Raw genomic sequence first — 23,765 nt, 5'->3', positions numbered from 1 at the left:
TATTTTTTTATATCCGATCAACTTGATTTTTTATAAATATGATATACTCAACAAATCTTAAAATGTGAACGGTTTGAATTATCGAAATTAGGTCTAAAAGTGGGCCCAATGACCTAGCAAGTAGGAAGTCAAGTAGAAACCTCAAAAAGAGGATCTTGATTCGAAGAGAAGACTACACAGCAGCCTAGGTCAATGTTCCTAAAGTAAGGGATTAAACCATTGGAAATCTGGAACAATCATGAGATTGTTGCCACTTTACCTCGGGCTTGATTAGCGTCAACAATTTTCCAAGAGGCGAAGATACAAAACCCATGTGGAGGCAACAAGCGTAGTGGTATTGGTCACTGAGTTAGGAGAAGGGTACAACACGGAATTTTACGTATGATCTGAGTTCACAGTACATAGCAGGAGGCTTTGAAAACTACTTGAGCCTAAGACAAGTTACGGAGTACAGTTCCAAAGAGCTGTGGGGGTGGTATCCTCCACCCTAGACTAGAGTAGTGAAGATCTTGAATTGAAGAAGCCCAAAGCAGAATTAGTAGTACAAGATAATAAATTGTGTAATCTATGCTTGAATCTCATGTAATACAACTTGTAAAGGGAACAATTGTAAACCGAACATAGACACTAGATATTGATCAATAAAACATGGTGATATTGATATATAATCAAACACAAGGGAATCAAATAATTCTATTGGACCACTTGGACCAACAATTTTTCCAAAGGCGATTAGGCATGCGCAAAAACATCACAAATTGTTTCCAGGAAACACTGTTGCAAAATCAATCACACTAACAATACGAATATTGTATATATGCATTTTAAACATCAATTAGTCCTAAACCAAAATCACCCTTATAAAGCAAAATTTTCTAATGACAACAGTCAACACATTCTATCAGGCACCAGATCCCAGTTATCCAAATACAATATGGAAGGAGTCGCAGAAAAATTAATTTCCTTGACAAAACAACAGGTCCATACCAAATGCTGTGCAAACATCATTTGGATGAGCTGGTCACTTTTACAGATAGTCACAGACCTGGAACAGCTCTATCTTTCGTTAAATATTAGTATACAGATGAGTCATCCTGATATTCCTGAAATTGGCAGTTTCAAAGCAAACACAGGCTCATCTTCACCGCCACTAACCCAGCATTTGGCACCAGTTGAAGAAACTGCAACAGGATCGGTACTTTGAACTCATTAGTGAGGACGTACTTCCAATTTGTAAGCCTGTATTTCCATGGGAGAAATTAGCACGTGCCCTTCTTGGGCAACATCTCCTTGCTCAGTGTATCCAAGCATCTCCGCGTCTTCATGCAGAAGATTCAAAGATGTAGCTCGCGCATTCGAGACTGCAAGACCCTTGAACATGTCGAACAGATTTATGGGTTCATCAGCTACACTCGAACATTGAGCCCTGCCTTTCTGACAGTACGAAGAATCAAAATGCCACCGCTGCAAAATTAGAACAAACCTAGGGTCTCCAGTGGGTTGCTGAGAATACTTTGATGGACGAGGAACCTTAAAACTCACAATATGCAAATCACATGGCAAGTTGAAAGCTAGAGGAGAGAAGGATCTTGGCGGTGGCTGCACAGATATTTCTTGTGGTTTCTTGGCAATAAATGCATGTAATGGATAGTTCAAGTGGGCACCAACTCGATGAGAGAGCAACGAGGGACTTAGGGGTCGGGGGTTTGAAACAGGATCTGGAGTGGAGGAAATGTTGGATTCCACAAGGATATGGAAAATTACATTCATTGGTCGGTTATCCATCACTCCTTGCCCAAGACCACGCCCATCGTCGTTCACCAATCGACGGTCAAGCATGATCTCTAGCCATCCATTTTTAAGGCTTGCCACACCCAATGACTGCCTGCTATGAACAGAAAAGCGGTGACCATTTGGTCCTTGCATATAGGCGAGCGAGGGCATTGGGTAGTAATTTCCTTGCAAAGGAATCTTATCATAGGTTTCTCTCCGACTCATCTGAAATCCATTTAAATCAGAATAGAATATCCTTTTGTTGTCAATGTCTGTCTTGTATCTAACTATTAGTTCTCTATTATTGAACTCCCCGCCAAGAAGCTCAACGTGATATTCCTTCTCAATGAGAAATTCTTGTACAGTGTTATCGCCATTATAAATACGGGTACTGTGTGAGATTGGAGTTTTATCCCACAAAGTCTTCGGGTAAGAAAAAACTTCCTGCATAAAAGAACCCTCAGATACCACCAACTGCCCACCAGCATTGACAATAGTATCAGCATCACCATTGGGTTTGAATAAATATGCCCCACTTTCTGAACTAGAATACATACCTATCTCTTCACCAACAACATCTTCAGAACCATCTTCACGGCTTATTTTCTGCAACAAGCCAAGATTGACATCGAAAGTAAGAGTTTGATGCCGGTTTTGGATTACCGCAGTGTCAGCTTCTAATTTCGAGCATGCATATGGAGCGGGGCAAGGTAAATGGTTGTCCTTTGTGAAAATTCTGAGTTTTGCTGGCTTGGCCTTTTCACATCCAACAAACCCATTAGCAATGTAATATACTTGCAATCCCAGAGGTGGAACAGAAGCCTTCCAATGGACTCGGTGCCTCCCAGTAAAAATCTTACTTTTATCATGCTGCAATTCGGGAGACACTTGGCTTTTGACACATGTCCAGTTTGAGTCCAAAACGGTCATGTCCGGCCTGTCGACAACAACCATCACAACTTCATCTCCTGTTTGCTCCAGAGGATTAAATAGGACTATGGATTGTGCAGTTCCTTTGTGTGCACTGATCGCTTTGTTCACTGGTTGGGCATCGTATTTAGATCTCACTTGTGCTGGCTCAAACTGAGCTGGGTGAGAATCAGATTTCTCGTGGCGGATTCCAAGCAGTACTTCAATAGCTTTAGACATGAAAATTTGCAAATCCTGTAAAGAGGTATGCATCCGAGTTCCATAGTCCTCAACCACATGATCCTTCGCAGTACCAGTTACTCCATCGTGATGCTGAAAAAGAGCCAAGTTTCTTCTTGCAGCTGTCAACTTGTAGGCAAAACCAGTTGGCAACTTTTCACACGATGATCTCTGGCAGTGTCCCAATAAGAAAGCTAACATCATTTCAGCACCACGAAGTGTATGCTCCAATACACGGTCCACAGCCTTGAAGAAAGGTCTAGATACGTAGTAGCCACTCCAATAGTCCTGCTGTCGATCAGCATAAGTGAAGAAATCACCTGATAGAGAAGGAAAACCTCCAATCTGACCAGATCCAATTTCACTGGGACGTGAATAATTTATTCTGTCAGCCTCCTCTCGAAGTGTTCGAAAATAATCTTCCAAAGTTCCAAACTTTGCCTCGGCATTCAAGCTGGGGTTAGAATTGATATAATCAAATAACAATTGATAGTTTCTGAACTGTGCTTCTGCTTCATCGATGCTGATGTAACGAAAATCATCTCCAAGGGGAACAAGAAGCGTGTTTGTTCGGTATAATGTCGATTTCTTCTTATACTGATCTAGCAGTGTGAGTGCTCTCTCCCGCACGTTCTCCTGGTTGGTCTCTACTGGATGTTCTCCCCAAGGACAGAGTTCATAAACAAAGCCACGCATTCTTGCAAAGTCAAACTGGCAACAAACTGCAGGCTCTGGCCCACAAGTATGCGGAACATCATAAGAATAGAAAGGCATCATGTGGACAAAAATGTCAGTTGTTTCCTCAGCATCCCAGCTTTGTCGCCATATGTATTCCAAATTCTTTTGCAGAGATAGTTCCTTTTTAAGCTCATAATGGGTCCTCTGTATAAGCATGTTCTCAAAGCCCATGCGACGCAGAAGATACGCCATGGTAGATGAATAACCAAAAGGATCTATTGCCCAAGAATTTTTAGGAACAACCCCAATGGTGTCATTCAACCACATATTCCCCTCCATCATCTAAGACATCAATGGAACAAAATTTAGAGAGCACTCTCATATTAAAATATATATATATATATATATATAAACCTTAGTGACCTATTATCATCACTCAAGTGAAAAGAGGTGGTGAAAATCCATGCATCAGGAAATATAGGAAACAGTATATGATTGCACATGCTGATGTGAGTGATCAAATTTCCCTGGGCTAACTTTTTCATCAGAAGGGTCGAAGTCCAAACCAATACCATTATGTTAGAGAACTATGCGAAAGCATTACCACTCTAAAGTCCCAGTGTTAAAAGGTATTTAGTTCTATTGTTGGGATCTTATTAAAATTGAGCCTTCTCTGCTTGAGATTATTTACATTATTAACAAATAACAGCATAAAAAAGATCACAATGACATAATCATTACTGGTCATAAGATAAGAAATCTACTATGAATAATCATCTGCATAGTCTTTAGATAAGGCATCTATACGCATAGTTTTTTTACAGTAAAACAGAAAAAAGGCCTTAAACCATAAGTACAGTAGAAGGCTGAATGCATTAACTATTAAATATAGATACTGAAAATGTAACTATTCCATTTAGATACTAAAAACATATGTCAATGTAAATTTTATGAAGAGGGAGGTCCGTACCTGTTCCATAATAGCAAAATAATGTGAATTAGCCTGCAAAAAATGAAATTAAACAAATGTAAGTCAAGCTTGTTCAATGTACTTCTTTGAGAATCAATGAAAAATATTTCCTTCAGCCCTTGACATAAGTAAACAACTTCATTCTATCTAGGGATTTTGACTTCCATGCGCAACAAATTGTTCTTCCATGTTACATTGATTAAAGAGATATATGTTTCGTGTGGAATCCAAACATCAAAATTCAAGACAGAGAAGACAAAGACAGAGACAAAGACAGTGAAGAGGTTTTTTCATAAATAAAACACTTAGGCTCCGTTTGGTTGTGTTTTGAAAACATAATTCTACACCTACATTTGAATATCATGTTTGCTAGGAGTTTTAGAATCAGTTTTCCAAAACTCTGCAGAAAACTCTGCAGAGAACTCTGTCTCAGGCGCGCTTTTCGGAATTTTTTTTTGGCAAATTTTGCCTAACCGGTCGTCCGGCCGGTTGACCGGAATAGTGAATTTTTTTTTTTTTTTTGATATGTTAATTTTTATATAATCGAAATAAACATTTTCTGAATTTTTAAAATTTTTTTATGTACTTTAAAATAATTTTGAGTTGTATGTTTGGTTATGAGTTGTAAATTTTTGTATCAAATATCAAATGCTACATCAACAATTCCCCACTCAAATCAAAACTCTTTTCAAAACTCTCTACCAAACAAATTTTCCACACTCAAATCATAATTCCAAACCTCACAAACTCAAAATACAACTCATATTCTCAAATCATAATTACAAAACTTTACCAAACGCAACCTTAACGTTTGTTGCTAGGAGGCTATCACATCAGTGCAAGAGAATATCATGAGTGTCAATTTCCGAAACCTCGTGAGTAATGTGCTTCCAAAGAATTCATATGCTAATGTAAGGAAACAAATTGCCCTTCATGTGTAACTTATAAAGCTTTAATAGATTTTTAGTTGCTATTATATAGCAAGAGAGGCATTATCACTTGACAGCTCGTAACCAAGCTGCAACGTATATATCCCATTTTCATGTCTTCAATGGGGAGAAATCTTTAATTTCATAGCTAAGAACCAGACCACTCAAATCAAAGGATTAAGAAGTCAAAATCACGGATGGACACCGATTACTCCAAGTCCACAAATCCCAAGACATGCATTAATTGAAACCCTTTCAAGGCCAGTTACGTATCCTAGGATAAGACCAGATCTAATAGCTTTTGTGATGGAAGTTTTCACAAGAGTACCAAAACATTGGTATTTATAAAACAAATCAAAGGTCAAATTATTCCTGTTATGATCTAAACACTAAAACTAACAAATTATGTATTTTTAAATACTAAACAAAAAATAAAAAGCACAAAAACGCACTTTTGTACATGTGCGTCATTTTAACTACTACAAGCTACCCTACTGTTGCACTTTAAGCACGCTTTTACCAACATTGCTAAAGAAGCAATAGGCATTTGCCCTCACTTCCCTGTGTTCATATGGGACAGCTGAGTGCCTTGCATTTTTTATTTTTGTGCATCACTGTGATGGCCTAATAACCATTTTTTATTTCAATGGTTAAGACTTGGCCAAATAACCTTGAGGTTATGTATTCAAGTCTTGAAATTATCACTTTGTGCATTATGCCAAAGGTTAAGTGTGTACTCAATCTTTTTCCTCCCCAAAACACACATTAATGTGTACTAATTGAGCATTGTTTTTACTGTGATCAATTGAGTTGTCACTCAACGCATCCATTCGGCCTTTCAGTTTAAATTGTCTAGGCTAGTTTTATTTCCCACCAATATGAAAGTGAAACAGCAAGTAATTTTATAGTGATAACCAATTCTTCCAAAAGATCAATAGAGAAATCCAACATGAGATAAAATCATACATTTGTTAGTGCCCAATAAGCATGACATTACAAGATGATGACGCATCTAAGTTAGCATAAAACAACATATACCAGTAGAACTAAACTTAAATGAAATCACAGCCAAATCCATACCAAAACAAATTTTGAAGGCAGCCAAAATGAAAAAAAGATGAGACATTCAAACCAACTGAAGTGGAGGAAGGATATGGGGAGAAGAAGCTTAAAATTAACTACATTTTAATGGATCTTACCTCATCATTCATCACCCAACCACCTCCAACAATTTCTAACTGTCCATTCATCACTAAATTGATGAAAGATTCTCTTTTAATATCTGAGGAATCCCTCCACCATCTCTCCAAATAAGACATCTCTTCCCATATAAATTTACGGCGAGAGTCCTAAAAAGCAAGTTCATAAAGAATCTCAATCAATGCAGCATTCAAAATTAAAAACAATTCACCATAGACCTGAAAAAAATAATATCAATGAACTATTAATTAACCCAAATTAAGTTCAATTACATGCGTCATAATTAAGATTTTCCGCCCAAAAAGGAGCACTTGGCAACAGGCATCTGTTAAAGAACAATAAATACTCATACGTTATAGCCCCATTAGTTGTTTTCAAGGCCAACAAATTCAAATATTCTCTAACCCATAATCCTGCACAAGTATTTCATTTTCAAAGTAAATGACTGAAATATCCTTTGTGAAGCTAATACTTATTTGACAAAAAAAAAAAAAAAAAAAAAACTAATACTTTATACATCCTTTCCTCTTCCTTCTACCGTTGTATAACTTATCAATTTTTGTTTCTTAAATATGATTGTCAAAGTGGATGGCTACAGAAAGGTTCTTCAAAATGTAAAGTATACAAGTCTCCCCTTATCAATTAGTTAACCAATTTTCTTACTTCTATGAATTTGTAACAAAATATAAGTCTTATGAGTTACATGAATATAAAATTCCTGTAAAGCCAGTTACAGAAGCAACAATCCAAGTTAATTTACTTAGAACAACTGAATTTTTTTTTTTAATATTAAAAAAATGATAGGGCTTCAAAACAGTAGAACACCAAACTTCATGTAACTAGTAGTATTGTTTTTAATTTGTTCAAATTCAACAAGAATTGTAAAAATAAAAATGTGAATTCGGGTTGATTGAACAAAGCAGATTGTCCAGCATTTTAATTAACATTGATTGAAGCAAAATCATGGTTTATCAATATTTTTGCTTTGAGAAAAAATGAATAAACCCAAACGAAATAGCAAGAAATGCTCCTTATCCTGTGCTCCAAACCAAAAGGAATAAATAACCCAGTTCAATTCACAACAGACCCAGCCAAATTGAGACCAATAAACTAAACTCGGATCACCTTGGAAAGAGTCTCGACGATGGTATCGAGAATATGGCGAGACTGTCGATCGTAGTATTCCTCAACAGTGAGCTTCCAACCCGGATCATTATGCGAATGAGGGACAACAAAAACCTTCAATTTCTCAGAATCCCACTCATTCCCTTTATAATTCACCCTCCAACCTTGCTTCCACGGCCCACCATCGACATCCGAGAACTTGATCTTATCATACAAATCCTTGGTCGTTATATCCACAGCAGCCCCGGAAACAACATCGCGGTCGGCCAAGGCCGGCGGTTTCCGATAAATCGGCTTTCGGGGCCTGTGATTGCGGCGGCGGAAATGGGAAGAGAAGGGTTTGGGGACGCCGTAGCGGAAGACGACGATGAGGAACAGGAGTAGAGAGAGGAAGAGGCCGATAGTGAAGAAGTTGGCGAATATGAAGTCTCTGAGGGCGGCGCGTTTGCGGTACTTGCGAGAGTGTTTGGATTTGGAGGCGGAGGAGGTGGCGGAGGAGGTGGGGAGGAGAGAGCGGACCCACCCTCCTCCCCGGCGGGTGTTGGCGCCGATGTAGGAGGCCATGGGGTTTTGTAGTTGAAGAAGACGATTGGAATGGGAAGAACAATGGAGTTTTGTGATGGGTTTTTGTATGGGTTTGGATTGAGGTGTGTGCAGAGGATATTGAAGATGGTAGATGGGATCTAATGTGTGTGTATTTTGGAGTGCAGTTTGGGGGGTGGTTTAGAGAAGAGAAGACTGACTACTACTACTAGAGAGGAGGACCGCCTCAAGGTGGAAGGCCCAATCCAACCTTTCTGAGGTCAATACAACATCTTCCTCATTTTCCTTAGAGGAAAAAAATTAAATAAAAATTTGGTAAGTCCCACCCATATGGCAGTGTGTACTTTTCAATTGTAAAGTCACATAAATATTTTGAAGAGTGATTATTAAAAAAAAATTAATTAAGATCTGACTACATTCATAAACCTTTTTTTTTTTTTAACTATTGATTTTAAAATATATATATATTGATTATGGTTATGACTAACGAAATAGAAACACTTCAAATAATTTAATCCTTTACAAAATTCACTGCTGTAGCTGAAACCAATGCATGTTTGGAACGTATTCGTTGGGCTGCGGACCATGGAATAAAGTATATCACTGTCAAAACTAATTGCCAAGTTTATGTCAAAATGATCCCGCGAGTCCGGATCCTCTCCAGCCAATTCTCTCCCGTCATCTTCCCGTCAAGGGTCAGAATTTGGCCACGTCACTTTGGCCAAAACTTGCAGCTTAGATCAAGTTTGGCAATTAAAAAAAAATATCATTCAGCATAGCAGCAGAACTTCCCTTCCATTCACTTCTTCCCTTCCTCTTCGAAGCTGTGGTGAATGACGATCATAGGTAAATCGACATCGACTGTCCCTCTCTCCCATTGTCGTAATCCGAAGATTTCAGCCACGATTTCATCTGCCGGTGTCTCCCTCTCTCCCTTTAATTTTGTTGTGTGTAATTATAACTTGTTTGGATGCAAGTGTAACAATGGAAACCAAAAAGAAAGCTGAGCTTGTAAGTTTGCTCAAAGTTCTTCCCACTGTAGAGTTTTGTTGTGTTTATGGCTCAGCCCTCCATCCAAATAAAGTTGTTATTGAGATTTGTTTTTTTTCACCCCTTTTAAAGTTGTTATTGAGATTTGTTTTTCTTTTGCTTTTAGATTGATTTGTTTATTTTTCTACTGCTTGCATTTTGTTGTCTTGTTTTTTTTAAAAAATAAAATAAAAAATCCTCTGCAATGGCATACTGAGGTCAGTGTTGAATTGCAACCCCTTCCATTTCCTTTCTTTTACTTTTCTGTTTTATTTATTTTTCAGTGTTTTATGTTTTACCTCTTCTGTAGAGAAGAGAAGATTCTCATAGATTTTAATTTCCTTTCTTTTGCAACCAAGAATCTGAAAATAATTGTGATCACTATGCCTCATGGATGGTACACATCGGCAGGATGAAATCGGAAAGAGAGAGCGACAGGCAGCTCAAATAGTGGCTCAAATCTTCGGTGTAAGACAAAGGGAGAGAGGGAGAGAAGGTCGATGTTCGCCGCGGACTTGGATTCATCGCCGATCGTCATTCACCAAAGCTTCGAATATGGAGGGAAAAAGTGGAAGGGAGAGAAGCTCTGTTGCTGAGAAAAATGAAATGACATTCATTTTTTGTTTTTTAATTTTATTACCAAGCATCTGATCTGAGCTGCAGGTTTTGGCCAAAGTGACGTGGCCAAATCCTGGCCCTTGACAGGAGGATGGCTGGAGAGAGTTGGCTAGAGAGGATCCGGACTCTGATCCGGCAGGTCTAGGCAACAGAATGGCGGATTATAATTATTACTAATGCTATTATATAGTATTAGAATAAATTATCAATGGCTCCTAATAGTTAGACTTAATTCTCATTACCTATTAAAAATAAGTTTTAATAAAATCGTCACTAAAAATTATTTTTTTTAACGATTTTTTACATATGTCGCTAAAAATTGATAATTAGTGACTTTTTGTTGTCATAGTTTTCATAAATTGTCTTTAAAACTTACAATTAGTAATGTTTTTTTGTGACGAATTTTTTAAATTATCGCTAAAAGTTGTGAATTAATGACAATTTTTTTAAACTGTCGCTAAAACTTATAATTAGTGATATTTTTTGTGACAAAATTTTCATACTGTCGCTAAAAATTAACAATTAGTGACATTTTTTTAATAGTGTTTAATGAAAAATATCATTAATTATCATGGGACCTATTAGACAATAAGCCCACTTATTAGGACCTACACGTAAGTCCCCTTTTTGAGTTTCTTTGTATTATTAAGGTAGGAAGAAATGTAATTCAATCATACTATGATCTGACAACTGATGTTATTAAGTTTTATGTTTAACATATTGGAGTGTTTTGAGAATTTAGTAAAAAGTTGAATTTTTAGGATCTGTTTGGTAACGTTTACATTTTCAGTTTATATTTACAAAAATTTTATAAACTGGTTTTTGTTTATTTTTTGTTAATTTTTAGAAAAACATAAACTACAAACGCGTTTAGTAATTGACAAAATGTTTTAAAAAATTTAAAAATATAAAAAAGAGTGAGAAATGGCAAGTGGTGGCAAGTGGCGACGGAAGACGGTGGTGGAAAGTGGTGATTGTGGGTGCTGGCGGTGGGTGGATGGGTGATGGTAGCAGGTGGTGGGTGATGGTGGCAGGTGGGTGGCGGATGGTGGGTGGTGGCGAGTGGGTGGTGGTGGCGGGTGGTAGTGGTGAGTGGGTGGGTGAGGGTGAGGGTGAGGATGACGGTGGCGGTGACGGGTGGCAGGTTGTGGGTGGTAGCGAGTGGGTGGTAGTGGTGATGGTGGTGGTGGCGGATGGTTGTTGTAGATGGGTGGCGGGTGGTGGTGGGTGGTGGCAGGTGGGTACACGAGCGGTGGCGGGTGGGTGGGTGACGATGGCGGGTGGTAGCGAGTGGGTGGTGGTGGTGGTGGTGGTGGTGGGTGGTGGCAAGTAGGTGGCGGGTGAGTGATGGTAGTGGTGGGTGGTGGTGGCAGGTGGGTGGCTAGTGGCTGGTGGCGGGTAGGTGGCTGGTGGCGGGTAGGTGGCTGGTGGCTGGTGGTGGCGGGTGGCTGGTGGTGGTGAGTGGTGGATGGTGGCGGCAGGTGGGTGGTGAGTGGTGGGGGCGGGTGGTGGGTGGCGGCGGGTGGTGGCTAGTGTTGGATGGTAAAAAAAAAAAAACTCAAAACTCAAAACGGAAATATATTTTTTTAGTTTATATTTTTTGGCCAAATTTATAAACTAAGACCACTGATTTATAAATCAAAAATTTACCAAACAAATTTTTATTTGAGTTTTTAAAATTTTTGTAAATATAAATAAAAAACTGAAAACGTAAGTGTTACCAAACGGCACCTTAGCTTTTTTAATTTATTTTGTCTTTTTATTAATAAAAAATATAAAAAGTGATGTGACTCAAAATAAAGTAAAAAGTTAAAAGCTGGTTTTTTATTTTTTTGTCAAAAAACCCATTGTGGTTTTTAGCCCTCAAACAAAAAAAACAATTTAAATCACTTTTTATCAGTGGTGTTGGATAACGGCAGTGGCAATGAAGGAGAACCACTAATGATGTGGTAATAGGCCCCACCATGAATGATTTAATGTTTGATGTTGTATTGTTTTTCTTTTTTTATTTAGTGCCATGTCACTAATGATCTTTTTAAAGTTTCAAAATTAGCGGTCTCTATCATTGTTGGGCAATAAATTGCAGAATAAAGAAATGAGAGGGGTGACAGTGAGATGGGAAATGGGAGGAGTAATTATGCAAGGGAAAAAATGGATGGAAAATAAAAAAATAAATAAAAAGGAATATCGATGGACAATGGCAAGGTTAGGAGATGGCTATCAATAGTAGTGAAAGGGGGGAATGGTTAAATTGTTTACGGATGGTTAGAATTTATACCATTTAAAAAATTCATGGTTTAAATTAAAATAACTAGAAAGTTAAAGATTTGATTTATTATTGCAGTCAATTTTTTTTTTTTTTTTTCAAATTCTGGGTTTGATTTCTCTCAATTAAAATATAAAACTGATTGGTATGTTCATATTTGTGATGCTTGTCATTGGTCTTATTTTAATAATCTAAATCATTCATATTGTAATAATTAGATCAATTTGATAATCATATTATTAGTTTGTCTGTAAAAAAATTGATGTATGGTCTCAAAAAATATAATTATTGTCTATTTTATTTTATTTTTTTGAAAATGAACACAATAAAATAAAAATATCATAATTGTCATATCAATCTAATTTTTTATTATGAATAATATATACGAAATGTTATATAAAATGAATAATTTAAATTATTCAAACAAGACAGGATGCTCTATCTTTTTTTTATTTTATTCAACTGAAATAGAAAAGCATACAGAAGTTAAAGTAGCATTACAAATCAAGAAGATTAGCCCCTTGCAATACTTACTCCAATCATATCATCAATGACCAGAGATCTCACTTTCTTGGGTGGGTCCTCTAAAACTATGATATGCTCGCTCTGGGCTACTCCCATGCTTGCAAGCTTGTCTACAACTCTGTTTCCCTCTCTGAATGAGTGACTAACGGAGTAGTTGCATCTTTTCAATGGAAACTTTGTATCTTCAATAAGGGCCTTATGAGGTGAGTCGTGGCTTGGACCATATTGGATTTGGATGATGGCTTGTTCAGAATCTGTTTTGATTTCCACATCCATGGTGCCTTTCTGAAAGAGGATGGCGAGGCTTCTGTAAATGCCCTATAGTTTAGCTTCCAAGCTTGAGCCATGACCTAGCTTGCCATAATATCCCAAAAGCCAAGTGCCAGCTTCATCACGCAGCAGACCGCCATATCCAATCTGACCTTGGTGACCTTTAGAACATCCATCTATATTAAGCTTGAGTATACCTGCATGTGGGAAACACCAGTTAATTAGTCTAGGTTGAGATGGGTTGGGGGTGGAAAGGGGATTGGAAAGCCTGGTCAATCTCTTGAACATAATACCTTACGTTTTTTAGACCAGTTTGAATGGGGTTCAAAATGTTTTCAAAAACCATTTTATTGCTATCCTTCCAAATATGCCAAAGAGTGCCAATAAATATGAGGTACCATTTAAAACCACAAAATAGCATTTTGTTTTTCATATTAAAGGAAACCCATTCAAACAAGGGTCTTCCACATCCTTGCTTCCACCAGTTATGGTTCGTAACTTCAACCCAGATTTCCTTGGATTTAGTAGAGTCTCTGAAGAGATAACTCATATCCTCACTGACCAGCCCACATCTGGGACATATATAAGAAGATGCCATGTTTCTCACAAGCTGTAGGTGGTTGGTAAGCGATATGCCTCTTAAAATAAGCCAGAGGAAGCATTTTATTAATTTATGGGGAATTTTCATTTTCCAGACCCATTACCATTCTCTGCCATCTCCCTCTTGGTTAGTGATGATTTTATAAGCAGAAACGGGTCCCATTATTGTGATTAGGGGAGTTTAAAAAATAGTTGAACCGAATTCAATGTAAACGATGGAATTATCCAAATTGATCTGATTTCCGGTTACAATATCATGGTTGTTGTACGGGGAAGAAATAATTCTCCTCGTATAATCCTGTTGACTAAGTCCATGCTCCTCCGTACGACGTCGCTTTGTCACCTGAAAACACAAACGTGAGCTAGCCGGCGGGTGTGTGCCGGAAACCTCTCCGATGCCTAAGTCAGAAAACTTCACAAATAGACAAAGCTCAATGTATTCAAGAAGCAAAATTGTATGTTGTGTTATGTTACCTCCTCCAAGGTGATGCTTGTGAGCTTTTATAAGTTTCGTGTAGCACAATCCTAGTAGGACTTTTATTCCTCCATGCAGAGTCCTCCTAGGATTTATACTTCTAAAGGATAATGCTTATCCTTTTACACCCCCACTGCTTAAACCAAGTGGGATGGTTTTTACCGCGGCCGAACTACCAATTGACCGAAGTAAAACTGGCCATGCTGAGCCACAAAGTAGGCCGAACTATCCTTAGTTCGGTCCTTCCTTTTACTTCTCATTTCGGTTCTCCTTTGCATGAATCATGATATGTTGGGACCAAGCTACCGAGCAGCAAGGCCTTGACCGATCTATCCAGAATACGTCATGATCGGACTAACTCGGAGACCGGACTAACTCCAAGTCGTCCAAACCGAAATAGCTTCACAATTCCTGTGCTGAAGTAACTTTATTTCTCTTAGGCCGGAGTAACTTCTCGGCCCATTTTACCCAGTCCGTCGTACTTTGGGCCATGAAGTCCATCTCATAGCTCGGCCCAATTTTCACCAAAAATTACACTCTCAGTTGTGGTCATGGTTGTGGTTTTAAATCCAACCACACCGTGATGTACTGGTTTATTATTATTTTTGCAATTGTTATGTATAAAAATTGAAACATAAAAGTTTATTATTAGACTTGAATATTATTATTGATTGTGAAATTGATCAACTCTAAAAAATTTATGCAAACTAATTATTTTTGGTTTGTTTACTAATATGAAAAATATATTATATTTATTGTTATATAAAATTAATCAGTTTGTTTGGTTTCAGGATTCATGATTAACTTTTTAGAAAATATCATGGTCTTTTGTTTTCACTAATTTTTCAAAAGGATTTTTATTGATAAATCTCATTTAGAAGTGTTTTAACCTAAAAAGTCCATGAAGAAATTTATTAACTCATTTAGTCCCATGTATGTATAGTTTTATTCCATAAAGTCTTTTTTCTTGATTTACACTTTTTTTTTAGACTCTTTTACCCTTATATTTAATTTTGATACCCTTACAAATATTTTTTGAACAGTTAGTAATTTTATGATATAAATATTCATATTTTAACATTTACATTGGTAAGAATGTAAAATTGGCCCGTGGCCTGTGGGCGGTCCGAAAATCGCCCTCGGGCTGGGGCGGGCCCGGTCCGTTGACAATGTGAATATTCACATTGACATGTTAACATTCACATTGATAGAAGTGTAAAATTGGCCTGCGGCCCGTGGGTGGCCCGAAACCCGCGCCGTGGCCCGTGAGCTGCCCATGGCGGGCCCGGCCCGGCCTGACCCGTTGACAATGTGAATATTCACATTAACATATTAACATTCACGTTAATAGGAGTGTAAAATTGACCCGCAGCCTGTAGGCAGCTTGAAACCCGCCCGCAGGCCCGACCCGGCCCGTTTACAATATGAATATTCACATTGACATGTTAACATTCACATTGATAGGAATATAAAATTGGCCCGCGGCTCGAAGCCCGCCCGTTACCCGGGGCGGGACGGGACGGGCTGTAAATATTCATATTTTAACATTCACATTGGTAAAAATGTAAAATTGGCCCGTGGCCCGTGGGCAGTCCGAAGCTCGCCCCCGAGCCGGGGAGGGTCCGGTCCGTTGACAATGTGAATATTCACATTGACATGTTAACATTCACATTCATAAAAGTATAAAATTGGCCTGCAGCCCTTGAGCGGTTCGAAACCCACCCACGGCTCGTGGGCTGCCCAGGGCGGGCCCGGCCCGGCCTGTTGACAATGTGAATATTCACATTAACATATTAACATTCACGTTGATAAGAGTGTAAAATTGACCCGCGTCCCGTAGGCAGCCCGAAACCCGCCCGCGGGCGCGGCCCGACCCGGCCCGTTTACAATGTGAATATTTATATTGACATGTTAACATTCACATTGATAGGAGTGTAAAATTGGCCCGCGAGCTGTCCGAAGCTCGTCCCCGAGCCGGGGCGGGCCCGGTCCGTTGACAATGTGAATATTCACATTGACATGTTAACATTCACATTGATAGAAATGTAAAATTGGCCAGCGGCCCGTGGGCGGCTCGAAACCCGCCTACGGCTCGTGGGCTACCCGGGGTGGGCCCGGCCCGGCCCGTTGACAATGTGAATATTCACATTAACATATTAACATTCACGTTGATAGGAGTGTAAAATTGACCCGCGGCCCGTAGGCGGCCCGAAACCCGCCCGCGGGCCCGGTCCGGCCCGTTTACAATGTGAATATTCACATTGACATGTTAACATTAACATTGATAAAAGTGTAAAATTGGTCCGCGGCCCGGAGCGGGTTCGACTTGTTGACAATGTGAATATTCACATTGACATGTTAATATTCACATTGATAGGAGTGTAAAATTGGCCCGCGGCCTGGGGCAAGCTCGTTTGGGCCCGGGCCCGAGCCCAGCCCGAAAACTTGGGCTAGGACCTAGGCCATCACTTTGAAGCTCGGCCTGCATAAGGCCCATTTAAGGCCCGGCTCGCCAGAGGCCCGGTGTCTTTTTTGTGGAAAATAATAAAATTTTGGAAGAAAAAATTAAAACGAATTAAAAAAAAATGGCGAGGCTCACCCAAGCTCGACCTAAGCCCAAGTCTAGGCCCAAGCCTCTTGGCTCGACCCACCGGGGCACCCAAAGCCTGAATACCTTTGTGTTAGGGCTAGAGCCTAGGCCTAATTTTTTGGCTCGTGGACCGGTCCAGCCCGGCCCGAATTTTGGCAAGCACCCACGAGGCTTTACATCGGTTGGCCCTGGCTCGGGCTGGGCCGAGCCCCTACACATTCATGATATGAACATTCACATTATGGGTATTTTGGTAATTATGTCACTCATAGGATGTGAACATTCACATTAGGGGTATTTTGGTAATTATGTCACCCATAGGACTTATTGAGATATAAAAAAATAATGTGAACTAAATGGAACATAAGTAGATGAAAATGGTATTTTGGTTTTCTTACCTCAAATAGGAACATTCACATTGACGGTGTGAACATTTACATTGATAGTGTGAACATTCACATTGACGGTGTAAATATTCACATTAGGGGTATTTTGGTAATTATGTCACCCATAGGATGTGAACATTCACATTAGAGGTATTTTGGTAATTATGTCACCCATAGAACTTATTGAAACATAAGAAAATAATGTGGACTAAATGGAACATAAGTAGATGAAAAGGGTATTTTGGTCTTCTTACTTCAAACAAGAACATTCATATTTACGGTGTGAACATTCACATTGACAGTGTAAACATTCACATTGACGATCTGAACATTCACATTAGGGGTATTTTGGTAATTATGTCACCCATAGGACTTATTGAAACATAAGAAAATAATGTGGACTAAATGGAACATAAGTAGATGAAAAGGATATTTTGGTCTTCTTACCGCAAATAGGAACATTCACATTGATGATATGAACATTCACATTAGGGGTATTTTGATAATTATATCACCCATAGGACTTATTGAAACATAAGAAAGTAATATAGACTAAATGAAACATAAGTAAATGAAAAGGATATTTTGGTCTTCTTACTTCAAATAGGACCTAATGGAATAGTCAAAAAAAATATGGGTTGGATGGAATAAAGCTCTTAGAAAAATGATTTATCAAAAAAGCTCCCTTTTTAAAAATATTTTAAGCAATTTTTTTTTTTAATTTTTAGATATAGCTAACATAAATATACTTAAAAAGTATAATATTTGTGAAAAAAATCTTTAAAAATTTATTAAATACCAAATATATATAATAAAAAAATGAGAATTCATTTTCGTATTTTTGTATATTTATTATTTTTAAAAATATTTGTAACAAATATTTTACTTTTTAGATACATTTAAGTAAGGTACATATAAAAAAGTTAAAAAATTGTTTAAAATTTAAAAAATGTTCACTAAAAATAAAAAAATACAAAAATAAAAAACTCAATTTTAAAAAAATTAAAACCAAATACAGTGAATAGAACTATAAAATCAAATCAAACCAAACTACATAAATTTTTACAGTTCAATTATGATCTAAATTCACAAATATAACATTCAATTACCATTTTAATTTTTCTAGAACAGTAGGGTCTAATTTTGCAAATGTAACGGGTCAATTATAATTTTAATTTTTCTAAAATCATATTATAAAATTAGATCGATTTGATCGGTGAACGCAGCGCACCTACTTGCAAGTCTTACATAACCAACAACTAGTAGCCATGTTTGTTTTCACGATTTGAGTAGTCGGGTTAGACTACCATGGCTGTGGGACTTAAGGGGTTTAGTAAAATGGGAGGATGGATTGATAGTCAAAAGGGCTTAGTAACCCCCCTCAATAAGGGATTAGCTTAACCGGGTTTTATGTATGATTAGGAAAATAGTTAGGGATTAAGTCTATTTTATATATATATAAAAATTACCAAATGCACCTATTTTTTTAATATTTGTTTTAATTTTTTTAATATAAAAATAATTTTTAACAATATCATCACTAACCATCTTCCATACTATCATCAAAACAAACACATGTTTACTTAATCTCTTCACTAATAATTTTTATATTAACAATCTCATCACTAATCATCCTTCCATCTAACATAATTTATTACTAAAGAAGCGCGGCCAAAGTATTTTATACAGATGCAGAAAGAGGAGGAGATATGCAAATTACCAACTATGCCATCGAATAGCAAGATTTAAGGATGGGATCTAATGTGTGTGTATTTTGGAGTGTAGTTTAGGTTGTGGGGTGGGGTGGGGTGGGGTGGGGTGGGGTGGGATTAGAGAAGAGAAGGCTACTAGAGAGGAGGACCGCCTCAAGGTGGAAGGCTCAATCCAACCTTTCTGAAGTCAATACAACGTCTTTTTCATTTTCCTTAGAGGAAAAAAATTAAATAAAAATTTGGTTAAGTCCCACCCATATGGCGGCGTGCACTTTTCAATTGTAAAGTGACATAAATATTTTGAAGAGTAATTATTAAAAAAATAAATTAAGATTTGACTATGTCAATAAATTAAATATTATTTTTTTTAATTTTTTTTAAACTATTGATTTAAAAAATATATATTTGACATGGGTAAACCCATAAAAATTATAGGCCACCATTTAGGGCCCAATACATAACTCAAATACTAAAACTCAACATTGCTGAAGCCCCACGTAGCAATAAGAACCAATGACATCAACAAACATGACAAGAGATGGGTAAGCCACATAAGCAGACAAAGATCTGCAAAGTTATTACCACTGCACATCGCCATTAATGAAACCCCTTACAGCATTTATTGCGCTAAGCCCTCTCCGTCAGGACAAAACGCCTTCACCATGAACAAGGTAAGCTAGAGCATAGACTTTCGGCCAAGGTGACAGGTTAGAAGGGACAACGAAATGATTACTAGAGGATATAAGCAGACGTCGAAAACTGGAATAAGGTTAAGCTTTCTAACTCCAATCTATCTCTACATTCCACCTCTCTCTCTAACTTGCTCGTCGGAGGGTTCGCTGGGGGACTCCCCGTTCCCCGTTAAACTCTTGTGTAGGTTCCTCTGTGGGCGTGGTCACTCGGATACCAGTTTGAGAAGCGTGGATCAGTCTAACCCGTTCCATCTAGAACCTGCAGTACTATCAACTGGCCCCGTCTGTGGGAACAGCTTAACTCCGTACACCAGTTGTGCTCATTGTCGTGGGAGACCCTATCCCAATAACCCTTTCCTGCCATCTACCAAGGTGTATGGTCACGACTAGATCCATGGCTTCTCACCACAATGTTGCTGACCACCAAGCCGACCCTCCCTATCCAAACAACCGACCACAGTGTTTCATCGAGCTCACCAACAGCATTAACCGCCTAGCCGAGCAAAACCAAGCCTTGATTAATACTCTACTCCAAAGAAACCCTTCTATGCCTCCTCCACCACCTTCAGATATCCCACCCTACCAAGAACGAGCCCCAAGCCACACTATCCAGCAGCCACATCCCCCCAACTTGGAGGGGTTGCGACCACCCCCCCGATATGAACCTACCACCCCGGGCCCCACATCCATTGGTCCATGCACCCACCCCCGAGGGAGAGGCCAGCAATGTCCAGCCCCCGTTCCTTTCCGGCGGTGACAATGTCCCTTTTTGGGATGCAGAACTCCGAGCCATGAAGCTCCAACTCCAAGGAGTCCTATAGAACATACCGAATAAACCATCCACCACAGCCAACTTGCCATTCGTTGCCTCCATCCGGGACAAACCTCTACCGCCTAAGTTCAAAATGCCCACCATCGAATCTTTTGACGGTACAACAAACCCAGTCGATCACTTGGAGACCTACCGGACCTTCATGATCCTCCATGCATTCCTCGATGAAATCATGTGTCGGGCTTTCCCCGTGACACTCAAGGGGTCGGCTCGACTCTGGCTTAGTCAACTGCCAGCAGACTCTGTCTCCACTTTCCAGCATCTTAGTGACTCATTTCTTAGCCATTTCATTGAAGCCCAGCGCCAGCAGCGTCCGGCAACCCATCTCCTCAACATCCGTCAGACTGAGGGGGAGTCGCTGCGTAACTTTGTCACCCGCTTCAACACCGAAGCCCTGCAGGTAGCGGAAAATGATGACAAGGTCATCCTCACGGCATTCATGGCCGACCTATGATCATCTGATTTCCTTTTCTCCCTCTCAAAAAACCCCCTGACCTCCATGGCAACCCTTATTTCCAAAGCCCAAAAATACATGAATGCAAAAGATTCCCTAGCCGCTCGCCAGGACCCTACAGCCAAAAACTCGACCCCCAGAGAGAAAAGAAAGGACTCAGAAACTAGAAACACCCAATACAATAACCAAACACCTCAGTATACTGACCGACCCCCCAGAGCCGACCGGTCGGCACTAGCCCGACCGCCCGGCCGATTCAAACGATACACACCCCTTAATTTCCCTATGGAACAAGTCCTCAATCAGATCCAACGAGACTACCCCCTGAAATGGCCCTAACCATTACGGTCTCCTTCCAATCGACGAGACCAGTCTAAATATTACCGTTTCACCAGGACCACAGTCATAATACTGAGGAGTGTGTTAACCTCAAAGATCAGGTCAAGGGCCTGATACGTCAGGGATGTCTTAGTCGGTTCACGGACACCCGCCCTCAGCAAAGGCAAAGGACCGAACCCATCAGAAACAACCGCCGGCGCACTCCTCCCCGGCAACCAGCACAACCTAACACTGGCCATGATCGCCCTCCATAGCAACCTCGAGCACAAGGTAACCCCGCCCCACCTGTTGAAGAAATCAGAGTTATTGCTGGCGGGCTTGCTTGTGGAGGACCATCCCGCTCGGCCCAGCGGGCAGAACTCAAAAAAATAAGGCAGGGCTCAGACAAAGAAGTTGCCACGTTGGACCGCCCTTCCAAACAGCCCAAATAGTGGATGAAGCCCATCACCTTCACGGAGGCCGACTGCATAGGCATCCGTTACCCTCATGACGACCCTCTCGTCATCTCTGCCCTTCTCTCCAACTACAAAGTCAGACGGGTTCTCATTGACAATGGCAGTTCTTCCGACGTCATCTTCCTAAATGCCTTTCGCCAACTCAAGATCGGGGAAGAAAGTCCGTCTCCTCTCAAACCCCATTAGTCGGTTTCACTGGAGACCAGGTGACCTCCATCGGCTCCATCGATCTTCCTATCACAATCGGCGAATACCCGCAGCAGACCACAAAATTACTCACCTTCCTTGTTGTCGACTGCCCCTCTGCTTACAACATCATCCTTGGCCGCACCGCCTTAAACGCCTTCCAAGCTATCACATCCACTTTTTATCTTGCCATCAAGTTCCCCACCGATCTTAGAGTCGACACAATGAGGGGCGAGCAGACCGTGGCCAGAGAATGTTATGTCGCCTCACTTAAAGAAGTCAAGCTCAATGAGGCTATGATCATTGAAGGACTCGACGTCAGAGACGAGGACGAGCTGGTCAGAGGGGAACCAGTGGAAGAGCTCGTCGAGGTCCTCATCGATCCCACCAACCCGGCAAAAACTATCAAGATCGGCAACCAACTATCCTCCTAAGCCAAGGCCGACATCACCGCCCTCTTAATTGAGCACAACGACGTATTTGCCTGGACCCACTCCGACATGCCAGGTATTGACCCCTCCTTCATCACCCATCGTCTCAGCATTGAGCCCCATTTCCGACCCATCCGCCAGAAGCAGCACATCTTTTAACCGAAGCGTAATAACCTTATTACTTCGGAAGTAGATAAGCTCCTTAAGGCACAGTTTATCACAAATGTGGACAACCCCAGATGGTTGTCGAATGTGGTTCTGGTTTATAAAAACAATGGTAAATAACGACTCTATGTCGACTACTTTGACCTCAACCGAGCTTGCCTCAAAGACAGTTATCCTCTTCCTTGCATAGATCTGCTGGTTGACGCCACAACCGGTCATCAAATGCTCAGTTTCATGGATGCCTTCTCTGGATACAACCAAATTCTGATGCACCCGCCTGACCAGGAACACACCTCCTTCATCACCGATCGGGGGACCTACCATTACCGTGTGATGCCATTTGGATTGAAAAATGTCGGAGCCACTTACCAACGGTTGGTCAATGCCGTCTTTCATCACCAGATAGGCCAAAACATGGAAGTATATGTCGATGACATGCTAGTCAAGAGCAAGCTCTCCATTGATCATCTGGCTGACCTGCGAGAGACCTTCACCATCCTACGAAAGCATCAAATGAAGCTCAATCCGAAGAAATGCGCCTTCGGCGTAGGATCTGGGAAGTTCTTGGGCTTCATGGTCAGTTAGCGGGGCATCGAGGTTAACCCCAAAAAGATCAAGGCCTTAATTGAAATGCAGTCACCCAGAACGGTTAAGGAGGTTCAGAGGCTTACTGGCCGAGTTACCGCCCTCAACCGCTTCATTTCCCGCGTAACGGACAAGTACCTCCCCTTCTTCAAAGTTCTTCGGCAAACTTTTGCGTAGACGGCCGAATCCGAAGAGGCCTTTCAGCAGTTGAAACAGTCCATGGCCAACCCCCCCTACTTTCTCAGGCAATCACGGGCGAACCCCTCTTCCTCTATTTAGCCGTGTAAAACACCACAGTTAGCGCATCACTCATCAGGGAAGACAGCTCTGTTCAACGACCGGTCTACTACATCAGTCAGGCTCTCAGAGGCGTGGAGCAAAATTACCCATTGCTAGAAAAAATGTCTTTGGCTTTGGTCACCACCTCCAGACGACTCTGTCCTTACTTCCAAGCCCATTCCATAGTGGTCCTTACTGACCAACCATTGAAGAAAATAATGTAACAACTAGAGCTTTCCGGCAGACTTATGCAATGGTCGGTCGAACTCAGCCAATTTGACATCTCCTACCGGCCTCGAACGGTGATTAAAGGGCAGGCTGTTGCCGATTTCATCCTGGAATTCACTAATCCCACTCCAACCACAGCTTCTCCACTCCCGCCACCCCCTACCGAGCCAGAAGACCCTCACTCTTGGTCCCTCAACGTCGACAGATCATCTCGCAAAGAAGGCAGTAGGGCTGGTCTCATCCTCACCACCCCTGAGGGTGGTTATTTCAAATGTGCTCTC

At 40.2% G+C, this 23,765-nt stretch overlaps 1 protein-coding gene across 1 annotated transcript; it reads right to left on the bottom strand.

Moving 5' to 3' along the window:
• Window positions 1–777: 777 nt before the first annotated feature.
• Window positions 778–8,705, bottom strand: LOC114263477 (alpha-mannosidase 2-like). Its single transcript, XM_028204025.2, has 4 exons — window positions 7,825–8,705; window positions 6,699–6,848; window positions 4,571–4,603; window positions 778–3,942 (listed from the first exon to the last, which is right to left on the bottom strand). Exons 1-4 carry the CDS (start codon window positions 8,386–8,388, stop codon window positions 1,210–1,212), a joined length of 3,480 nt encoding a protein of 1,159 aa, XP_028059826.2. The 5' UTR covers window positions 8,389–8,705; the 3' UTR covers window positions 778–1,209.
• Between the last annotated feature and the right edge of the window lie 15,060 nt (window positions 8,706–23,765).

Source organism: Camellia sinensis, chromosome 1 (assembly GCF_055761805.1).
Source record: "Camellia sinensis isolate YWXY chromosome 1, ASM5576180v1, whole genome shotgun sequence".
In the NCBI taxonomy this organism is placed as follows: Eukaryota; Viridiplantae; Streptophyta; class Magnoliopsida; order Ericales; family Theaceae; genus Camellia; species Camellia sinensis.
The sequence above is the reverse complement of the archived record's forward strand: the minus strand, read 5'-3'. Positions and strand labels throughout refer to the sequence as shown.